The sequence below is a fragment of the Vicugna pacos genome, chromosome 1 (genome assembly GCF_048564905.1).
Source record: "Vicugna pacos chromosome 1, VicPac4, whole genome shotgun sequence".
NCBI classification, from domain to species: domain Eukaryota; kingdom Metazoa; phylum Chordata; class Mammalia; order Artiodactyla; family Camelidae; genus Vicugna; species Vicugna pacos.
This window is the reverse complement of record NC_132987.1, coordinates 20,493,995-20,515,360: the sequence shown is the minus strand read 5'-3', so window position 1 is coordinate 20,515,360 and position 21,366 is coordinate 20,493,995. Positions and strand designations below refer to the sequence as shown.

The following is a 21,366-nucleotide window of genomic DNA, read 5'->3' as shown; positions in this document are numbered from 1 at the left end:
AAGATTCACACACACAAGCCTGCACTGTGAACATGACACTGCCTCTGAGGAAACAGGTGAGGTAGATTTTTTTAACCCCTCCAAATTCCCTTTAGGATTTCTGTTCTCCCCTTGGAGTGCCCTCCTTCCCTCGCTCCCTTCTGCCAAATAATACTAAGTCCTCATCGTGGTCCATTCTTGCTTAAGCTACTTCTCTTCCTCTTTTCCTAACAAGTTCTCCGTTCTCTGCCCATATCCCTGCTCACAAGTCTGGCCGCACTTCTCCACACGACGCGAGGTTGCTGCTTGGTGGGGACCAGACCTTGAACCCTGCCCTGGGACCACCTTGCTCTCCCCACTGGGGAAATAAGCAAAGAACTGGCCAGCCGTCTTTACAGCCCCATAGCCCTCTCCGTGTAATGGGAAGAACACTGACAGCAACCAGGGTAGCCTTAATTCATTCCAAATAATTTTCAGGACTAAATTTACCTCTTGGTCCTAAAAACAGAGAATGTCAGTGATGGAATTTTGAAGGGCACCACCTCCTTGAAGAGTGGAGGTATTTCACAGAGGAGAAGAATGGAATTAGAGGCGCACGCCAGAGTCTAAGCACCCAAATTCCATCGCAGCCTCCAGCTGAAAAAATTAATTGCCTGCCCTTTATGCCATTTGTCTTCTGCATGTGAACTGCCTCCTCCGAGCGGGGTGGGAGGAGAGACCAGGCCAAGCAGCATGGGGCAGGGTCCAACCACGCTGACCTCTCGCGGCTCAGTTTAACTCCTGCAGTTACAAAGGGCCCCCGCACATCGGTCTCTGTGGCATCAAAACAATCTCCTTCAGTCGGGTGACCAGAACTGCCATGGCCAGGGCTGTGGGGATCACTCAGTGTCAGCAGCAACAGAACTCGGTGGAGGTTTTTGTGTAAAGTTTATCTTTTTGTTTTTTTGGCTTCATTTTGTTTTGCTCCGCCCGCCTCCCCGCAGCTTTGGTTTCTATAGTGCCCTTTGATGGATCCACGGAGCCAACACCTGGTTAGGCAAAACAAAGGATACCCAGCACTCAAGGCATCAAGCATCAGACCTCACGGGGTTTAGGAAGCCAGATGATGTCTGAACTCCTCCCCCCCCGCCCCCCCCGGGTGGGCAGCAAGTCCATTTCCCACTGTCCATTTCACACATGGATTGCTTAGTCGCTTCAGGGCCACCTGTCGCCTACAGGTGTCCAGACTTTGAGGAAGGTTGACAGCCTAAGCCGAGATCAAGATCAGAGCCAGCTTGTGGGGACCTGTGCCGACACCCTCTAACTCGCTCTTGCTGTTGGATGCTGGCTTCCACTGACCCTGCAGTTGTTGTCCCTCGCATCCCCGGGGGACCCATGGGAGCTAAGTGGCAGAACCCAGGCTGGGCGGAGTCTACGCTCTGAGGAGTCCCAAGGTGGCTCTGGGCAGGAGTGCACTGTGACCTCGCAGTGATCAGAACAGGGAGTGGCCTTCCAGTGGGGCTGAGAGGGCACAGTTCTCATCTTAATAGTTTCACAGGTCCATAAAAAAAAAGCTTGCCTCCCGGTGCATGCATGCAAATGTCTGTGCTGGTCCTTCAAGGTCAAGGTCACCTCCAGCTCCCCGTGAACCTGAAAAGTTGACAACTTTATATTCCATCATTAAAAGAAATGCCTGTATCATGGTGCCCTTGGTGAGGCTGGATTTATTGGGCCGGGCGGCGAGAAAGACGCAGTAAAGGAGGCTCTCTGCCCTTCCTGGCGGCCCAGCAAACTGGCCAGCGGAGCAAGAAACCGCCCGCGGATGTCTCTTCCCCACAGCTCATCACAAACCAGATCCACTCGAGAGCACAATCCAAACAGAAGAGGGAATCAGAATGTACATCTTTTGTTTGCCGTGGCAGGAGAACTGTTGAGCAGAGGAAAAAAACAAGCTGAGCTTAGCGCTATCAGCTGTTTCCTGGGGCTCCCTCCTTCCTTCCTCCGAGGGGGGCCCGGCCGCTTTGTTCTCGTTCCCAGCTGCTCCTCTGCGCCTTTAAGCGGTGGCCTTTGCAGACCTCGGAGGAATGCAGCCGAGACCCCAGGGGACTTTGCTCTGAGGCTCCGCCCTGTGTGCTCAGCCCTGGGCTGCAGCCTCCAGAGCGCCCGCCCCGCCAGGGCCTACTTTTGCCCCACGCCCACCCCTGGGTCCACTTCCTGGGTGGGAGCAGGAGCCTCCCCCATGGGGCCTTCCTGCTCTCCCTGACACCCCTGGGAGGACTGACATCTCTAGGTTCTGACACCCAGAGAGCACCCACCCACTCCCCGCCAGGGGATCCAAAAGAAAGATAAATAATTCTTTTTGCAGCTATACAGTCTGGCATCAGTCTGCTCTGGTACAGATCCCAGCTCTACCAATTATTAGCTGGTCACCCCAGGCCAGTTACTCAACCTCTCTGAGCCTCACAGGACTGTGATGAAGATTAAAGCAATAAGACACACTGCGTGCCCTTCCAAAGCCTGACACACAACAGGCCCTAATAGGTGTTGGTGACGATGGTCACCAAGCCAGGTTCTGGTTATCTCAGGCAGGGCAGCTACACAAAAAGAAAACTCCAGGAGGCTCTAAGGTTGAAAGATGGGCCTGTCACATCATCAGAGATCAACAGATATGATTCCTCTTTTGTGTTCTTTGGTGGTTTCGTGTTCTGAGAATCTGCTCAGAGGCAGACTGAGGCCTATTTTCCGTGGTGCCTGTATGATGCTCAGAATAAAATCACACACGAAGTTCCATGCGCCTGTAAGGAAGCAAGACAACGGTGTGTGCCTGCCCAGCTCAGCCTGAGGCCCTCACCCACTGCCCACTCGGCTGCAGCCTTGGGGTCCTGCTGGCTCCTTGTGTCCCTCAGAGAACAAAGCACAGCAGCAAAGGTCCCCTGAGCAGCGATGGTGCCTTTCAGGTGAGGCAGAAACAGGGCAACAGTGGAGATCGTGACAGAGTCTGGTGCTCTGCTTCTTGCAGAATAATCAAAGCAATCAGTCCTTAAGCACCTACCAAGTGGCTGGACCTCTGCTAGGTGTTGATCTAGGCATTTCTTAATCTTTTCATCAAGCCCAAGAGGCGAGCAGTATTAACCAGACTCAGAGGAGAGGCACGGCCTCCCTGGGGTTAAGTGCAGGGCAATGGCCAGCCGAAGCGGCATATCTGCGCCAATCACAAGAAGGCACTCTGCATGGCTTGGTGGGTGGAGCACAGGTTGGTCCTCCGGCCTCACTGTCCCTGTGGCCAGGTGCCCCAGGTGCTGGCACATCAGCCTGCACACCTGTACACAGCAGCCATAGTAAGTGGCAGACCCAAATTGGCATGCTCACCACCCTTCCATTTCGCTGATCCTGTGGACCGTATCTCATCAGCTGCATTTGATCTGAATGGATGCTCTGAACTTCCAGTATATGCCTACATCAAATCAAATGATACGGCAACCGTTTGTTCCCCGGGTTGCACCATCCTGCATGATAGCCCCCTTCTGCCGTACCCTGCAGCCTCCTGGCTCTCTCTCCTCACCGCCACAACTCAACAGACAATGTGCCAGCCTGCCCAGTTCCTGGCTGGACCAAGGGCCAACCCGTGCTCTGTGGACCAAGCCATGCAGAGTGCCAGACCCTCTTCCCTCTCCCCTTTGGTAACTACAAGTTTGTTTTCTATCTTGGTGAGTCTGTTTCTGTTTTGTGCATACATTCATTTGTTATTATTTCTTTACATTCCCTCTGTAAGTGGTGTCATACAGTATTTGCTTTTCTCTGTCTGACTTGTCTCACTAAGTATAATATTCTCTAGGCCCATCCACGTCATGGCAAATGGCAGTGATTCATTCCTGTTTATGGAGGAGTAATATTGCATTGTACATGCACCACATCTTCTTAAGCCAGTTGTCTGCTGGGCATTTCCATGCCTTGGCCACTGTAAATAGTGATGCTATGAACATTGCACCCCACCCCTCCCTCTACCTTCATCCCAGCTCCCGCTTCCTGATCATCCTGCCAAGGCTGATTTTGTCGCTTCCCTGCCTGGAAGCCTTCAATGGCTCCCCAACAGCCTTGGCATTGAGTGCAGTGCCCTTGTCTGACTCCTCCAGCCCCCTGGGGCCTGACTTATGATATACTCTCCAGTCGCACCCGTTGTCACCCCTCACTCCCTGCGACTGCACACTCTAGGCAGTTGCAGAGCCACTCTGTCCTGGGGCTGAGCCCCAGGCTGCTGGCTCCAGGCCTTTACCTCAGCCAGGGCTTTTGGCCCTATGCAGCACTATGGACACGGTAGATCCTTCTTTACGGTGCGGGGCTGTGTGGTGCATAAGATGTTCGCAGCATCCCTGGCTTCTAACCACTAGATGCCAGTAGTAGTAAACTAGCCTCAGTCGTGACAACCAAGAATGTCTCCGGACATTGTCAAAGCACCCTGGGGGCCAAACTGCTCTTCGGTAAGGACCACTGCTCTGTGCTGACAACTTTGCCAAACCTACTCTCCTTTCTCTTCACCTGTTTCGCCTCCGTTTGCCTTGTAAGTCTCGACTTGGTTGTCATTTCCTCTTGGAAGCCCTTCCTGGCCCCGTGGCCCCGTGTCGGGCTGGGCGCCCTTCCTATGCCCCCAACTTGAACAGCTGACCACCGTATTGTCACTGCCCTTTTGCTTGTCGGCCACTTCCCTGTCCTGGGCTTATGAAGGCAGGCATTCGGTTGCCTGTATCCAGTTGTACTCAGGGCTCAAGTCTGTACCTGTGACATGACCTCACCTAGTAAATCATCCTTGACACCCTCTCTCCGTTCCTCAAGTCCAAACCATCACTGAGGCCCAGTCACTCTGAAATCCCTTCCCAGTTTAAACACTGTGCTCTGGCTCCACCACCCGCTCTGTGGGCAGAGCTGCCGTCCTCTCTCACCTGGATTACAAGTGACCACAATCCACCGGAATCCCCTCCCGTCTGTCCTCACTTCAGATGGAGCGATTTGTTTCTAAACCGAAGTCTAAGCTCGTTGTCCCCTTGGTTAAATGCTTTCAAAGGCTTCCCAGTGTTCTTAAACAAAAAACCAAAGTCCCTAACATGGCCTGTCACGCCAGGCTTGGCCTGGCCCCTGCCACCCTCCAGTTTCATTAGAACCACGCCTTCTCTTGCTTTGTGCTTTCCATCTCCTGGTTTCCTTTCATCTCCCCCGAGCAGCCGGCACTTGGCACTGGCTGTTCCCACTACCTGGCTCTGCCCCACCTGGAGGGGATACTGCGGTCCTCTGCCCAGTTCCCTCTTTGGAATCTCAGCCTCCACCCGGCAGCTGCTGAGACCAGGGCCAGCCTCCAGTGCAGTCGAACTGGGCCCTGTGCTCAGGAGCAGCCCGGTGCTGGGGGTGAATGCTGTGGGAGGCTTTCTCGACAAGTTTTTGAATTTGTATCTTGTAAGTTAAGTCCAATGAGACCATGGAGCAAGAATCTGGATCTTGGAGTCTCAACTCACACATGCAGTGCTGTCTCCTGAACTTTCCTGCCTCCCAGTGACGGGGTCTTGGCTGTCTGCTCCCCCGAATCTGCTCAGCGACTATTGGCTACCCTGGACTTGGGGCAGGCAGGGCTAGGGGCAGACATGTGCCTCTTCTGGGCTAGTTGTAGAGCAGGGCCCTGGGTGTCTGTGAGTGTCTCCACTTACTCCTTGCGCATCTCAGAGCCTGAGGGAGTGCAACATTAAGCAGCAAATGACAAAAATGCCTTGACTTGTTGAAAGACTGAGCATGGAAGAAAGGAGAAGGCTTTTCCTTGATATTTGAAGAAGAGGCCCTGCATTTTCATTTTGCTATGAGCCCTGAAAATTACATAGCCAGCCCTGGCTGGGACCATGGACTGCTGATGGCTCAGAGCCTCCCCCTACCCCCCGCCACTCACCCTCCAGAATTGCCCTCTGCATCAGGGAACAGCTTCACTCAGGCTTACGCCCCCTTCTGGCAGCTGACCAAGGTCACTGACTGACCTTGGCGAGACACAAAAGCCTGGACCCCGCCTCAATTTGGGACAACTTGGAAGGGCCATCCCAACTCTAGAGCTCGCTGAAGGATTGACTGATATCTTAGGTCCTGCTCACTGTGGGTTCGCTTCTCCCTCTGCCCAATCCTGCCTTCCTCAAGCATGTATCTTAAGACAATGAGACCTAATAAATCTTCCACGTGTAGCTCTGTCTCAGTCAGTTTCCAGGGAACCCAATCAAGACACCACCCCAGCTGCTTTACTGAGTGAATTCCTCTCTGTCTTTCTGATATTCATAAGCTGTGTTTCCCCTGGGCTTGACTCTCTGATCCTCACGTGTTAAGATCAATCCTCCCTGGAGAGCCCCCTGTACCACATCTCCACAGCATTTATCATGATTGACATTTTATGTTCATTTGTGTGATTATTAAGTTCTGTCTCCCCCACTAGACTGTAATCTCCAGTAGAGCAGGAAATCATCATATCTGATTTTGCTTATCATTCTGTGACTCTTCTTTAGCACAGTCCTGGCATGTGGGAAATGCTCAATTTATATATATATATATATATATATATATATATATAAATTTTTTTATAGAAGTATAGTTGATTTACAATGTTATGTTAGTTTCTGGTATACAGTGTAGTGGTTCAGTTATATTTATATATATAGATACACACACACATATATATACACACACATATATATATACTTTCTTGTATTCTTTTCCATTATAGGTTGTTACAAGGTACTGAATATAGTTCCCTGTGCTATACAGTAGGATCTTGTTGTTTATCTATTTTATATATAGTACTGTGTATCTGTTAATCCCAGACTCCTAATTTACCCCTCCCCTACTTCCTCCCTGGTAACTGTAAGTTTGTTTTCTATGTCTGTGAGTCTGTTTCTGTTTTGTAAATAAGTTCATTTGTGCCATTTTTTAGATTCCATATATAAGTGATATCATATGATATTTGTCTTTCTCTAATACATGTTGAATGAGTGAGTGAATGAATTAATGAATGCCTTTTTAATGAGGAGTGAGAACAATAATCCCAACACTGTAATGAACATTTTTGAACACCCTTAATAATGGTAGACACTTTAAGAATGGATTTGAAACTTTTGCAGTGGTCAAAAGTTACTAGGAACTAAATTTAGTTAATGATGATGGTTATGATTTTGAGGGAGACCATCATGTGACCATGAAGTAACCAGAATGCCTGTCCTGTGTAGTTTGTCAGAAGTAAATTCTCGAAGAGAAAAATCTGGGGAGCAGGGTCATGATGGTTGTGATGTATGTAGGCATTAACTTCTGATGAAACACATTCAGAGATCTTTTTGTTGTTGCCTTTTTGGGGGTAGGTAATTAAGTCTGTTTGTTTTAATAGCAGTAAGGGGGATTGAACCCAGGACCTTGTACATGCTGAGCATGCGCTCTACCACTGAGCTGCACCTTCCTCTGCCTCAGAGATCTTTTAAAAATCACTTATTCAGTGTCCCTAGCATGGTATTTGATACAACAGAAGCTTCCAAATAAAAATAATGCCCGGACTTTGTCACCCATTATCCCTCTGAATGTGAGGAGTTGGTCAGAGGCAGGACAAGGTAAGCAAATAGATGACAAATTTTTGGGTCACTGCTGTAACTTCATCCCAATTCCTGACAATATAGCAAGTTTTAAGGACTGACTCATATTCCATAAAATCTGAAGGTCACTGAGCTCCAAATAGATGTGGTACTTGAAAAGTCCCAGCGCGAGTCCCACTGCTCGATTTTCCTATTATATTGGAATACATATATATATATTTTCTGGCATCTCTAAAAATGCTATGAGTTCATTTATTGTGTGCATGTGGATGTCAGCTGAGAACAGGCAGAAATGCTTATCACATTTATTAAAGGTGGATGTCGACAGTGGCTGGGAGCACGTTTAGGCATACTATGCCTGTGTGTGGGAGGCTGGCTCTGGGACGTTAGTCACATCACTCCCTGAGAAGCTGGGGGCACTCCTTTCTGAAGCCTTAACTCCGACAGACGTTCAGCTAGGCTGAAGGCTGGTGTCCATGTAAGACCAGACTGAGGAAGATATGCTATGTTATCACATGCCCTTGCTCTGAGTTTTACTCAGTACAGGGCCTTTCATGGCATTAAAAACCAGACGCCACATTCTGCCCCGTGTGTGAACTTAACAAGGTGGAGTCAAAACCACACATGCTCTTGAACCTGACATACCTGGGTTCATCTCACACACGAGCGCTGACTTTGGGTGGGTAACTTAACCTCTTGGAATTTCAATTTCTCCATCTGTAAAATGGAGCGAATCATAGTCCCTACCTTGTAGAATCTTTTTGTAAAGGATCTCATCATCCCTTGATTAAAAGGTCAGAAAGACAGAAAAATAAAGGTCAGAAAGCTTCCAAAATTTTCAAGTCATTGAGACAACAGCAGTCATTAAGTGTGTCCACTGTTTTTCCCTATTTAGCATTCATTTCTCATTCTCTCCCATCCCGATTTTCCTTTGGAAAACACTCTCCTCCGCCCTCAATCTGTGATATATATGTAGGGCAGACCATCTCCCTGGCTCCTGAGGGCAGCAGTGATCTCATCCTGGCCAGTGGAATTGGCAATGGTTGGGCACGTGACTTGAGCTGTTACTGAGAGTCTCCCCTGGGAATCTGAGGGAACCCTCTGTCAAGAACTGTTCTCTTTCCACGGGATTACTCAGTGGGTAGGACATGCATGGAGCTGCCAGTGGCCTCCACACAGGAGCCCCTGAGAGTGAGAGTGAGGTCAACACTGAGGCCAGCAGGGCTGGGACACAGAGGGACAGCTTCCAGGGACACCGCGGGCTACGTAGTTACGTAAACCATCAATTTCATTTCCTTAAGTAACTCCATTTTGTCCCATAAGAACCCTGACTGATAGCCCAGTAAATCATAGTAAAACTTGTTCCATATGTTAATCTTTTGAGTTTACAAGTCTTTTCCTACAAATAATTCAAAGACTATCTTAGAGACTCATAAAATCTCAGAGATTAGAGCCATCCCAGGGCCTGCCTGAGATGGCAGACACAGTGAGTCAGTGATGAGTCTGGGAAAGGACCCCAGGTTTTCTGCCTCCTGGGCCAGTGCTTTTAAGCATCCCTGCCTCTCTTCATGTGTCTGCCCCACTCGATCTTCAGAGCCACCAGTGGTGTGTTGAAGCCCTCTCATGCTTTAAATTTCTGAGTTCTGCTGCCTCTGACCCCTATACCCATATTTAAAGGACTCATGTGACTGGGTAAGGCCCACCTGGATACTTTCTCTTTTGATCAACTGAAAATCAATTGCTTGGTCATTTTAATTGTATCTTTAAAATATAACCTTGGGAGTGACATCTTATCATATTCACACTCAAGGGGAGGAAACTCTACAAGGATCATTGGAAGTCATCTTAGAAATCTGCCTACCACATCACTGTAACAATTATTGTCTAGCTTTAATGCCTATGTGAGTTAAGAAGTTGAATCAGATTTCCTCATCCTTGTCAATATTTTTTTCCTGGGGGCAAATGTGACAGATGCCATCAGCTCACCCAACACCTAATCTTACTCCTCCCTTATCATTCCCTACAATAGAGGCTGGAAAACTATTTTTCAGGCTCCCTTGCAGCTAGAGGTGGCATGGTCCTGGCCAATGAGATATAAGCAGAGTCTGTCAATATTGTTCCTTTCTACCTCTTTCTTCCATCCTGGAATGTGGACTTGATGTCTGCCATCTTGCAACAAGGAGGAAAAGGCCAGAAGATTTTCACACAGACCTTGGTTCTGAAATTGTTGACAGCCTGGTATTCTTTTCTATGTAGCAGAAAGCAATCCTAGCTGACACAAGGTTGAATGAGTAGCTGAATGAGAAGCATCTAGTCACGTCTCCAAAGCCATGATGCCTTGACTTTCCTGGAGCTCCGCACAGAATCCATGCAGGTATCAGCCTTCATAGTCAGAGTGATTTTCCCTTTGCACTTTCTTCATAATGTTCACGGTAATTCTTTTCACAATCTCTTGACATCAAAACAATGTTAGTGGTTACAGAAGCTCTGTAAATGTGTTCCTTTTCATTTCTTCTATGAAATGTTGTGAGTATAATGACTTCAAAATCCACTTGGGGGCCCAGTTATATGTGCTGGAGCTGCAGAGAATAGGAAACTGAGGGGCTCCGCTTAACTGTATAGAGGGGTAAACAGTGAAGGAGAGAGGCTTTCCTTTTCTCTATCTTTATTTTTATAGTTTCTTTCTTTTTTTAAAATTTATTTATTTCTATTGCTTTTTGGGGGGGTAATTAGGTTTATTTATTTATTTATTTATGTTTTTAGAGAGAGTACTGGGGATTGAACCCAGGACCTTGTACACACTAAGCATATTTCCCAGTGCATATAAAATTTACAATACCACTTGAGCTTACCCTCCCTCCTTTTTATGGCTTCTAAACTTTCTCTCTGACTCTTTCCCCCCACCCTTCCTGATGGTCATCTGGACTTCAGAGGCAGGCCTGAGGACTAGGGTATAAAACTTCTTGGAGAGGGCAAATGAGTTTGGTCTTATGGAACAAAGAGGGACTCAGGAAAGGCAAAAGGGCCAGAGATCTCTAGGCAGGAAACTTCTCCACCAACTGCATTTGTTATAGTGGACAATACTGAGGAGGCACAGAAAGTTTCCTGCAGGTTTCAAAAGTGCTGGAGAGCTGGACACAGGAGACACTGAAGGAACTGTACGGGAAAATTCTCTTGGCCCGTGAGCAGAGCTAGAGGAAGACTGAGAAGGGATTTACAAGAGAGAGAGCTATGTGTCTCCTTAACCTCCAGCAAGGTAGAGATGCATCACCAATTAGCATGATACACACTTATGGGACACTTAGAAGGAACATTTCCCCTCTGCATAACTGACAATACAAATTTAAAACCCTGAAGTAAAACATTTCGACTTTTTCATGCAGAGACAGATACAGATTCATGACATTTCTGTTTTTATAGTAAAGTCCCAAGGAGGCAAACACTCTGCCTCCTCCCTATCTCCCCATCTCTGCTCTGCCCTCCCCCCACGCCTCACTTAGGAGACAGTGAAACTTCCATTTCTCCACCATCATTCAGCCTCTTTCCTTCCTACAGAACCAGCACTTTCTCTCCTGATTCTTGTCTCAGCAACCAAATCTCCACTCTCCCCACCTTAAAACTCCATTCTCCTCCCTGTGTCCTCCTCTAGCAATGAACCTCCCTCCTTCCTTAGTCTCGCTCTCTTTTTCCAGGCCAATCAAACTTCCACTGTCTGAGTTTTGACCTTGAAAATTACTCTTCCTAATTAATATTGTTAAAATGGCCATACTACCCAAAGCAATCTACAGATTTAATGAGATCCCTATCAAATTACCCAGGACATTTTTCACAGAACTAGAATCAATAACCCTAAAATTTATATGGAATCACAAAAGACCCAGAATTGCCATCTGCAATACTGAGGGAAGAGAATGAAGCTGGAGGAATAACCCTTTGAGACTTCAGACAATACTATAGAGCTATAGTAATCAAAACAGCATGGTATTGGTACAAAAACTGACATATGGATCAATGGAACAGAATAGAGAGCCCAGAAATAAACCTACAGACCTATGATCAATTAATCTTCAACAAAGGAGGCAAGAATATACAATGGAGGAAGAACGCTCTTCAGCAAGTGGTGTTGGGAAAGCTGGACAGCCACATGTAAATAAAACGCAAAATGGCTTAAAGACTTAGACATAAGACAAGACACAATACACCTCCTAGAAGAAAACATAGGCAAAACATTCTCTGATGTACATCTCAGCAATGTTCTCCTAGGGCAGTCTACCCAGGCAATAGAAATACAAGCAAAAATAAACAAATGGGACCTGATTAAACTTACAAGCTTTTGCACAGCAAAGGAAACGACAAACAAAACAAAAAGACAACCTATGGAATGGGAGAAAGTATTTGCAAACGATGTGACTGACATGGGCTTAATTTCCAGAATATACAAACAACTCATACAACTTAATAACAAAAAAAAATCCAATCCAAAAATGGGTAGAAGACCTAAACAAGCAATTCTCCCATGAAGACATACAAATGGCCAATAGGCACATGAAAAAATGGTCAGTATCGCTAATTATCAGAGAAATGCAAATCAAAACTACAATGAGATATCACCTTACATCAGTCAGAATGGCCATCATTCAAAAGTCCACAAATGATAAATGCTGGAGAGGGTGTGGAGAAAAGGGGACCCTCCTACACTGCTGGTGGGAATGCAGCCATTATAGAAAACAGTATGGAGATTCCTTAAAGAACTAAAAATAAACTTACCATATGATCCAGCAATCCCACTCCTGGGCATATATCCACAGGGAACCTTAATTTAAAAAGATACATGCACCCCAATATTCATAGTAGCACTATCTGCAATAGCCAAGACATGGAAACAACCTAAATGTCCACCGACAGAAGACTGGATAAAGAAGTTGTGGTATATTTACACAATGTAATACCACTCAGCCATAAAAAATAATAAAATGTCACTGGCAACCACATGGTTGGACCTGGAGATTGTCATTCTATGTGAAGTAAGCCAGAAAGAGAAAGAAGAATACCATACGATATCACTTACATGTAGAATCTTAAAAAAAAAAAGACACAAATGATATTATTCACAAAACAGAAACAGACTCACAGACATAGAAAACAAACTTATGGTTACCAGGGGGAAAGGGGGTGAAAAGGGATAAATTGGGAATTTGAGATTTGCAGATACCAACTACTATATATAAAATAGATAAACAAGTTTCTACTCTATACACAGGGAACTAATTCAATACCTTGTAGTAACCTATAATGAAAAAAGAATGTGAAAAGGAATATATGTATGCATAGGTATGACTGAAACGTTATGCTGTACACCAGAAATTGAAACATTGTAAACTGACTAAACTTCAATTAAATAAAGGAGAAAAAAAAAAGAAAGGTGCTCTCTTCCTGAGGACACTGTGGTTTCCTAATTGTCAAATCCCACAAACTACATGACCACTTGGCTGCATTTGACAGAGCTGACCACTCTCCTCCCTTAAATCCTCTTCTCCTTTGGCTCCTCTGGCAGAGGCTGCCAGTTACTGCTCCATATCCTGCCTTTCTCCTTCCTTACTAATGAGAACTCCTTTCTCCTCAAAAAAAAAAAAAATTAAGTCATTTATCAGCTTCCCCTGCAGATAGGATGGCCAGATAACATTTCTAGACAATGAAATTTAAATGGGAGCTGTCAGATGGGCTTTCTAGGGAAGCTCCTTAAAGGAAGACATATTCAGTCATTGTGTGCATACCCATTTACTCCTGATCCTTCCTCCTTTCTCCTGCCTAGAACATGGACATGATGGCTGGGGCTAGAGCAGCCATCTTGCAACACACGGGAAAGGTCATAATCACAGAGATGTCAATCCCATCATCCTGTAGCTACAGAATGAATGCCAGCCATGCTCATTTCCACACTATTTGTTACATAAGAAAAATAACTCCCTCTCTTGTTCAATCTAGTGTTATTTTGGTTTTCTATGATATGCTGCTGAAATCAACCCTGAACTGATACAGCTCCCATGACTATGCCACTCCCGCCTACTTCTTTAACGTCTTCAAGGGCCCTCTTCTTCCATACCCCCTACATGTTGATGTCCCTGGTCCTCTTCCTCCACTGTTTCCCAAATGACCCAGTGGTGTCCACTGCTTCTCAAGCCACAATGACTCCCAATCACGATGTCTAGCCTAGGCCCTTCTCCACAGCGCCAGATTTTAGATCTAAGTGTCCACCTGCCTGTCACACAGGAGCCTCAATACAATACAGTCACAATTAAACTTGCCAGCCTTCCCACAATTCTGCTCCTCCTTCTAGTCACTGGAGCCAGAGAGCCTCCCCGTCCCTCACCCTCATACCCAGCTGGCACTGAAGTCCCATCAGGTTTCTTTCCAACTGCTCCAATTTACTCCCACTTTTTCAAGCCTACTGTCTTATACAGGCCCCATCATCCCTTCCTGGGCCACTGCCTAAGCCTCCTAACTAGCACTTCAGCCTCCCATCTACAACCCAAATTGATTCAAAAATGCAAATCTAACCATGTCATTCCCCTTCTTAAAACCCTTCAACGGCTCCTTGTCCCTCACAAGAGAGAATTCCAATGCCTTTGCATGATCTGAGCCCTACGATCTTGTCAAAACACCCCTTACTTTATAGCCAAATAAAATCATCTTCAGTTTCCCAGACTTGCCCTGATATCCCCTGCTTCCTTGCCTGATCGTCCTCTCTGCCTTGTAAGCTGGAAACTGTGCAAAAACAAAGTTTAAAGAGAAAATTTAGGACCCTGACTTGACCCCTTGCCTTCCTGGGAATTCTCCCACTTTTGTGCCCAGAAACTGAGTGGTAAAGACCTGTCAGAATTCGAGAGATTGTGTATTATTCACTTAACATGATTGCTTAATTATAATTCTCTTTTAATCAAAGAATTCTCTACAAGTCACTTTGAACCAAATTGATCAAAATAAACATCAGTTGCCTTTGTTCTCTTGTATATATTTTTTCATTTAAAATTTCACCTTTGTCCAAAGTAAAACATTCCCCCATTCCATGCTCAACAGGGAAGGAGATATTTGCTATAATGTGCTAAGTGCTGGGGGATTCTTCTTTTTCTTATCCTATGAATTTTTACCTCCTAGAATCTTGGAATTTTAGGGTCCAGCCCCTATAATTTTCCAGAAGAGGAAACCAAGGCCCTATGGACTCAGGAACATGGCACCAGAGAGTTGGTTATTGGTGGGACCTACCTAGGTCCCAGCTGTGAATTCACTGTGAAGGCACAGACCATCTCCAACTCACAAAGTAGGTTCCCATATGCTTCCGATGAGAGAAGAACAAAGTAGCCCCAAAGAACCAGTTAAGCTAATCCTCTTATACCACTCTACTTAAAGCAAGATGACAGCATAAGGGCTTTAGGTACAAGGAAATTAGAAGCATTAAGTCCAAGGCTCTGTTCGCCCTGGGAATAGAACAGCTCTCTCCCCATCTTCTCCAACTCTGTGCCCCACCCTTGGGGCCAAGGGAGAGCCACTCACCCTCTGTGTGATGGGCTTGCCGTCCTGAATCTGCACGGCCAGCCCCAGGTCAGACAGTCTGCAGTTGCCGAGGTCATCCAGAAGCACGTTCTCAGGCTTCATGTCCCGGTAGACGATGCCGAGGGAGTGGAGGTGCAGCACACCACAGGTCATTTGGGCCGAGTAGAAGACCACCCTGCTCATGTCCAGGCCCCGCTCGCCCACGCTGTAGATGTGGAACTTGAGGTCTCCCCCGTTCATCAGGCTCATGACCAGGCAGAGATGGGACTTGCTCTCAAAGGCATAAGCCAGAGAGACAATGAAAGGGCTGCTGACCTTCTCCAAGATTTCCTTTTCCAAGAGAGCCATTTTCTCTCCATTTTTCTTCTTCAGCCGCTTCTTGTCCAATTTCTTACAGGCATACATCTTACCAGTGTTTTTCACCTGGACAGCACATACCTTAAGGAGAGACAGAAAGGGCGAAGTAGTCAGCACTGGAGGGAGGAAGGGGAGGTGGAGGGGCAGAAGTCAACCAAGGTGGGATGGCAGGCTTCTGAGAAAAGAGATGCTGTGAGTAAGAAAGCTTCTTTGAGAAAGAGCTGGGACCACAATGAGATATCACTTCGTCTCCCTACTAGGTGGGCCATAATACAAAAAAAAGAATGAAAAATACTAGTGCTGGCAAGGATGTGGAGAAATTGAGACCCTCATGCATTGCTGGTGGTAAAACATGGAAGAGTTTGGTGATTCCTTAAAAAGTTAAACATACAATTGCCTTAAGATCCAGCAATTCTACTCCTAGGCATATACAAAAGAGAAATGAAGACAGGTATTCAAACAAATACTCACACATAAATGTTCACAGCAGCACTATTCACAATAGCCAAAAGGTAGAAACAACCCAACTACCCATCCATAGATAACAGATAAATGAAATGTATGCACACATACAATATATATATACATGTGACCTGCATATAACATACAATGGAATGTTATTTAGCCCTAAAAAGGAACAAAATACTGATACATGCTACAACATGAATGAAACTTCAAAACATTATGCTCAGGGAAAGAAGCCAGACACAAAAGGTCACATATTGTAGGTCACTCCATTTATATGAAAAATCAAAATAGGCAAATCCACAGGGACAGAAAGCAGCCCAGTGGTTGCTAGGGGATGGGAGCAGGGGGGAATGAGGAGTAACTGTTAATGAGTTCAGGGTTGATGAAAATATCTTCTAACTAGATAGAGGTGATGGTTGCACAACACTGTATTGCACTAAATGCTATTAAGTTGTACACTTTACAGTGATTAACGGTTAATTTTATGTTATGTGAATTTTAACTCAAAGAATTTTTTTTCTACTTTAAAAAAGAAAGAATTGAGCACAGCCGTGGTGCAAAAACAGATTCTAGGCTTTACCTCAAGGTGTTTTCTTAACTGAAGATTTTCTCAAATTAGCTCCATTGCCCCAATGAAGGGAAAAGGGAGATCTCCCATCGCATGTTGCTACCATTCTCCAAAGGGGCATCTCAGTGTGTTCCTGCCCGCTGTAGACCCCACCATCAAGATTCTCGGCCAGTTCCACCTTTTGTTGGCTTTTCTTATGACATTAGCATTTTATATCACATGGTGACCAGAAAGAAGAGGTGAGAGCAAGCTAGGAAAGCTTTCTCCACATGTGGCACTGAAATAAGTTCTTAGTAAGTTCCTTTGAAATAGAAAGAAAGAAAGAAAGAAAGAAAGAAAGAAAGAAAGAAAGAAAGAAAGAAAGAAAGAAAGAAAGAAAGAGAAAGAAAGAAAGAAAGAAGGAAAGAAAGAGGCAAAACAGAACTCTATTATGCTGTATATTTTATCTTCCAGCCTGGCTATTCTGAGACACTTACCTCCCCAAAACCACCTTTGCCCAGGACCCGGAACTCTTCGAAGTACTTTTCTGATACCGGTTGCATCTCAAAGACTTTCCACTGCAGAAACTTGTCATAGAGGGGGCTGGCCAGGAACTCTCGGAAGGGCTGGTCCTGCAAGAAGGCCATGGCCTCGGCCTTGGCCAGCTCCACCAGGGAGGCCCGCTCTTCCTCGGTGGCGGCTGCTTTGCACTTGGTGACCAGAGCAGGGCTGAGGAAGGGGTGTGGCTGCTCGGGGGCTGGGGGAGCCGCGCAAGTGGCCACCAGCCCCTGCAGCATGCTGCCCTTGGCGGGGCCTTCCTCGGCCAGCTCCCAGCTCTGCACCTCCTCCAGGAAGCCCATGGCCTCCTGGTACGCGGGCATCGTGGCGAGGAAGTCCCGGAAGAGGCGGCGGCCGATGGGCTGCTGTTCGCACAGGCTGTGGAAGTCGGCGGGCAGCGCCTGGCGGAGCTGCTCGCAGCTCTGCGGCCCGGGCAGCATCAGGCTCCGGCGCCGGCGCTGCAGCTCCTTGCTGTCGGCGTCTGAGGTCTTCCGGGCCTGCAGGTAGGCCGTGTTGGCGATCAGGTTGTCCAAGCCCCCCATGTCGACCATGGCTGAGCACCGAACGTGCTCTCCCGGCAAAGAAAAGGAAGGCGGGAGGGCGGTGGCGGGGACGTGGTCGGGCCTGCGGCCAGCCGGCTGCTTCCCTGTTCCGAGGTTCAGTAACTTCCAGGGGATTTACAGCGAGTCTTCTGGTCGCGGGTGGGACTGGTGGAGGGTGAGGAAAGAGGTTTCTCTTGTAAGAAGCTTTGCTGGCTATGTATAGCCGGGAAGGGCACATCACAGGTCACCCACCGGGGTGAAGGCAGCCTGAAACGCCTGCAGGGTCTACCGGTCCATGATGGAGCCTTTCTCCCTATGCACCTGCTCCCTGAGTCCACCGCTACCAATTTCCAAAGGAAGGAAGTCCCAGTGAGGTGGTGCACGCTTTGTTGCTGACAGTGGTGTTTTCAATTGAGTCTAATTTTATGTGTTTGCCAGCCGGTACAAGCTCTGTAAACTCCTAGGAATGACAGGTTAGAAGAGGAGCTTTGAAAAGCTGGAGAGGTTTTCTTCCTCATGTCTAGCAGCCTGACAGAGCAGTTACAGGATGGGATGCTCTGAGCGGTGAGTCCCAAGACTTGTTCCCAGAGACTCTTGGGGACCCAGGTCGTGGTTCTCAGAGGGGGTGGTGGCTCTGAAGCCACAGATCCTCCAGCCACGGCCCTCTTATTTCTGAGGAGTCTCTGACCTAAAGTTAAATGGGTGGGGGAGGGGGTCACCTTGGCCCCCCCAAAACCCCCCAAAGAACATCCGGGGAAGTTACATCAGCAGGAAGAGCACCCCACTGCACAGCACGTGGTGGAGACTGTTCCAAGGGCACAAGCCTAACAAGGGGAATCTGAAGGCGAAGGAGCCACACGTGTGTGGAGACCCCGAGCAGTGAAGTTCCAGGCGCGGCCCCGCTCCGCATCTCAGCCCAGGCTCCCTCCCGAAGCCGAGAAGCGTCCCTCCAGGAGAGATCGCTCAGAGCCGCCCCAGACCGCGACCTCACAAAGTACAGATATTGGTTTAGACAGAGATCAGGCTAAGAATCTCTGCTCCAAAAATAACACTTGTGTCCTCCAGGGAAAAAATACTCAGGCTTTTTCTACACAAAGCAAGGCTCAGGGAGCTTAAAAACAAAGTCATTCAGTCTTACGCCAGAGTGTTTAAAAGGAAAAAAGAGTGGAAGGATAGGGAAAAAAGCAAAACAAAACAAAAAGGTGGTCAGTCTTTTTCCAAGCAAACAACCTCTAGCACACACTCTGTCCAAACATCATCATGACGGCCATGGTCTGCCTGAGAGAGCCGGCCGGCCGTCCTCCGGGGCAGATACACACTTGGTCTCACGGCTACCAAGAATTATGTAATGAACTCGTGGGTGCCCTCTGGCTTTGCCCTGCTGCGCAGTAAATCATAAGCCCAGTGGCAGAGATGGGGGCTCTGCACGAGTGACCACTGCTCGGAACCATGCCATCTGCTTTGAAATTCACACAAGATATGTTGGTCCTTTTTTTTTTTTTTTTGGTTCTTGATATGTCATCCTGGGGCCCACATTTCCGAGTAAAAATCAATCTGAGACTCTCTCCCGAGGAGGAAGTGCCTTTTCCTGTGGTTCTTATGAATACAGTGGCAATCCAACAGGGCAGAACTTTGAGAAAATGGTAGAATTGTCATCACATCACTATTTAACCTTATTGTTGAAAAAAGAACATTTTTCACTGATGACTGCTACAAACTGCTTGATTCCACTCACACTGATGGATACTTTATTTTACCCCTGGGTAATCACTTAACCCAGCACTGTGCAATAGACACATGCAAAGCTACATAGGGAATTTCAGATTTTCTAGCAACCACATTGAAAAGAGAAAAAGAAACAAGTGAAATTAACTTTAATAATATATTTTACTTGGCCCAATATATGCAAAATGGTCTCATTTCAACATGTAATTGATAGAAAAATTGCTAAGGGGATATTTTACATCCTTTTTGTTTGTGTGCCCTGAGTTTTCCAAATCTGCTTTGTATTTTACTTACCATACCTCTCAATTCAAACCAGCCACATTTCAAATGCTCAGCAGCCACACGTGGCCAGTGGCTACCTTGTTGGACAGCACAGACTTAACCCTTCTTTTTGTAGCTTTGTCATTCATAAATAGGAGGAAGTTTTTCTTCTGTTTTGTTTTCTAATCAGTCATACCATAGATCATCTGGGTAAAAACACTCACTCCCTTAGTAATTAAAGATGATCTAACTGATGAGAACAGAATTTAGGTAATATTTGAACACAAAGTCTAGAAGTTATGTTTATATGTTGACTGCTGGCAATTTTAAAAAGAGTACCATTATTTTTAATGTTTTACCTGCCTGAAAAAGAAAGAGATTTAAAATGGAACACTTTATTTGATTCACTAACAATTAGGGTTCAGGGCTTTTCCCAACTTAATGAAATAATAATTGTAGATCCAATGAAGGAAGAACACTGAATCCTTAGGTTAGAAGCAGAGCTAAGTGCTGGGCACGTTCAGGATATCCTGTACCACTGGGGAAAAGTATCAGAAGTCTTGGATTGGAGATGTGGCCCTACGTTTACAAGCACTAACTCCAGCACTGCTTAGGAAAGTGAATTCTGGCTCTAGCAAGTCCTAGCTGTGTGACTTTGAGCAAGTTACTTAACTTCTCTGAGCCTCAGTATCATTATGGGAAAATAGAGAAAACCAGTGTTGATTCTTGAGTAAGTCCTTGGGAGAGTTAAATGCCAAATAGTGCCTGGCACAAAGAAGTGATCAAAAAGCATTAACTTTTTAAATAGTGACTATCAATCATCAAACCCTGATTCAGAATTATGCTTTTCTTATATACATATTGGAGGCAGGAGAGAACTAGGCCAAGTGGTAGAAGGTGGGTTCTGATGTCCCATGCCCAGCTAGCACAGAGCTGCCAACTCAGGGTCTCACGTGATTCTGGAAAGCTGTGGGGCCTGGTGGAGCTGGAAGACAGGGAGGTCAGATTCATTAAGTGACGTGAAAGATTGTAAAAACAAGCTATTGCAACCAAGCAATTTACTATATGCTGCCATTAAAAAAAGATGACAAACTCTGTCATGTGAAAAGCAGAGATATTTCACTTTGAAAGAAAAAGCAACTGTGATAATAGAAAAAAAAAACCCCAAAAACGAAAATATCTTTGTATCTTTTAGGACTAATTCTGTAACCTAAAGAAAAGGAAAAATGCTCTTTACTCAGGTCTTCCATTGCATTTTGCCTCATGTGGTTTAAAGCATTATTGATGACATGTATGCTTTTAAATTTTAAAATGCTCTGATGTCATACAACACTTGAAACACAAGGACCATAAAAAAGGAGTTTAAGTTACTGATTAGTAATTGAGTCCTGGTTTGTTTCTCTTTCTAAGGATTTTTAATTTTGAAAATACCCCTATGATAAGGTTAATGTAAAGCTAGGTTTCTAAGGAAGAATATGACCATCATTTATAATGCACAATTCTCTGCACGGTCCAATAGCCCATCTTTCTGAGGTTCAAGAATTATGAAATAATGTAGCTTGATACTGTGTGATCTCAGAAGCAGAAGCTATGTTGAAATGTGTAAGTTCTGAAGCAGACTAATATGTCAGCATTAGGATACCCAGAGTCTGAATTATTCTTTGACTTCTGATTTAAATTGGCTCACAGTGAAGATTTTGCTTTTTTCGTTCAGTAGCAGCTGTCTACTGGAAGAAAAAGCAAAAGGGTCTTTATTCTTCCAACAACAGCTGACCACACTGCACATTTTAATAATCTAAAGAAA

The 21,366-nt window shown here is 46.0% G+C and overlaps 1 protein-coding gene across 1 annotated transcript in view; it reads right to left on the bottom strand.

The window, feature by feature from the left end:
• GRK7 (G protein-coupled receptor kinase 7) overlaps nt 1–17,601 on the bottom strand; it is a 32,779-nt gene extending 15,178 nt beyond the window's left edge. Inside the window, exons 1-2 of the mRNA XM_006202760.3 lie at nt 16,974–17,601; nt 15,105–15,542 (exon numbers count right to left, since the gene is read on the bottom strand). Of these exons, the coding sequence (XP_006202822.1) occupies nt 15,105–15,542; nt 16,974–17,585 (1,050 nt within the window). The 5' untranslated portion in view covers nt 17,586–17,601. The remainder of the gene's footprint in view (nt 1–15,104; nt 15,543–16,973) is intronic.
• Nucleotides 17,602–21,366: the final 3,765 nt, after the last annotated feature.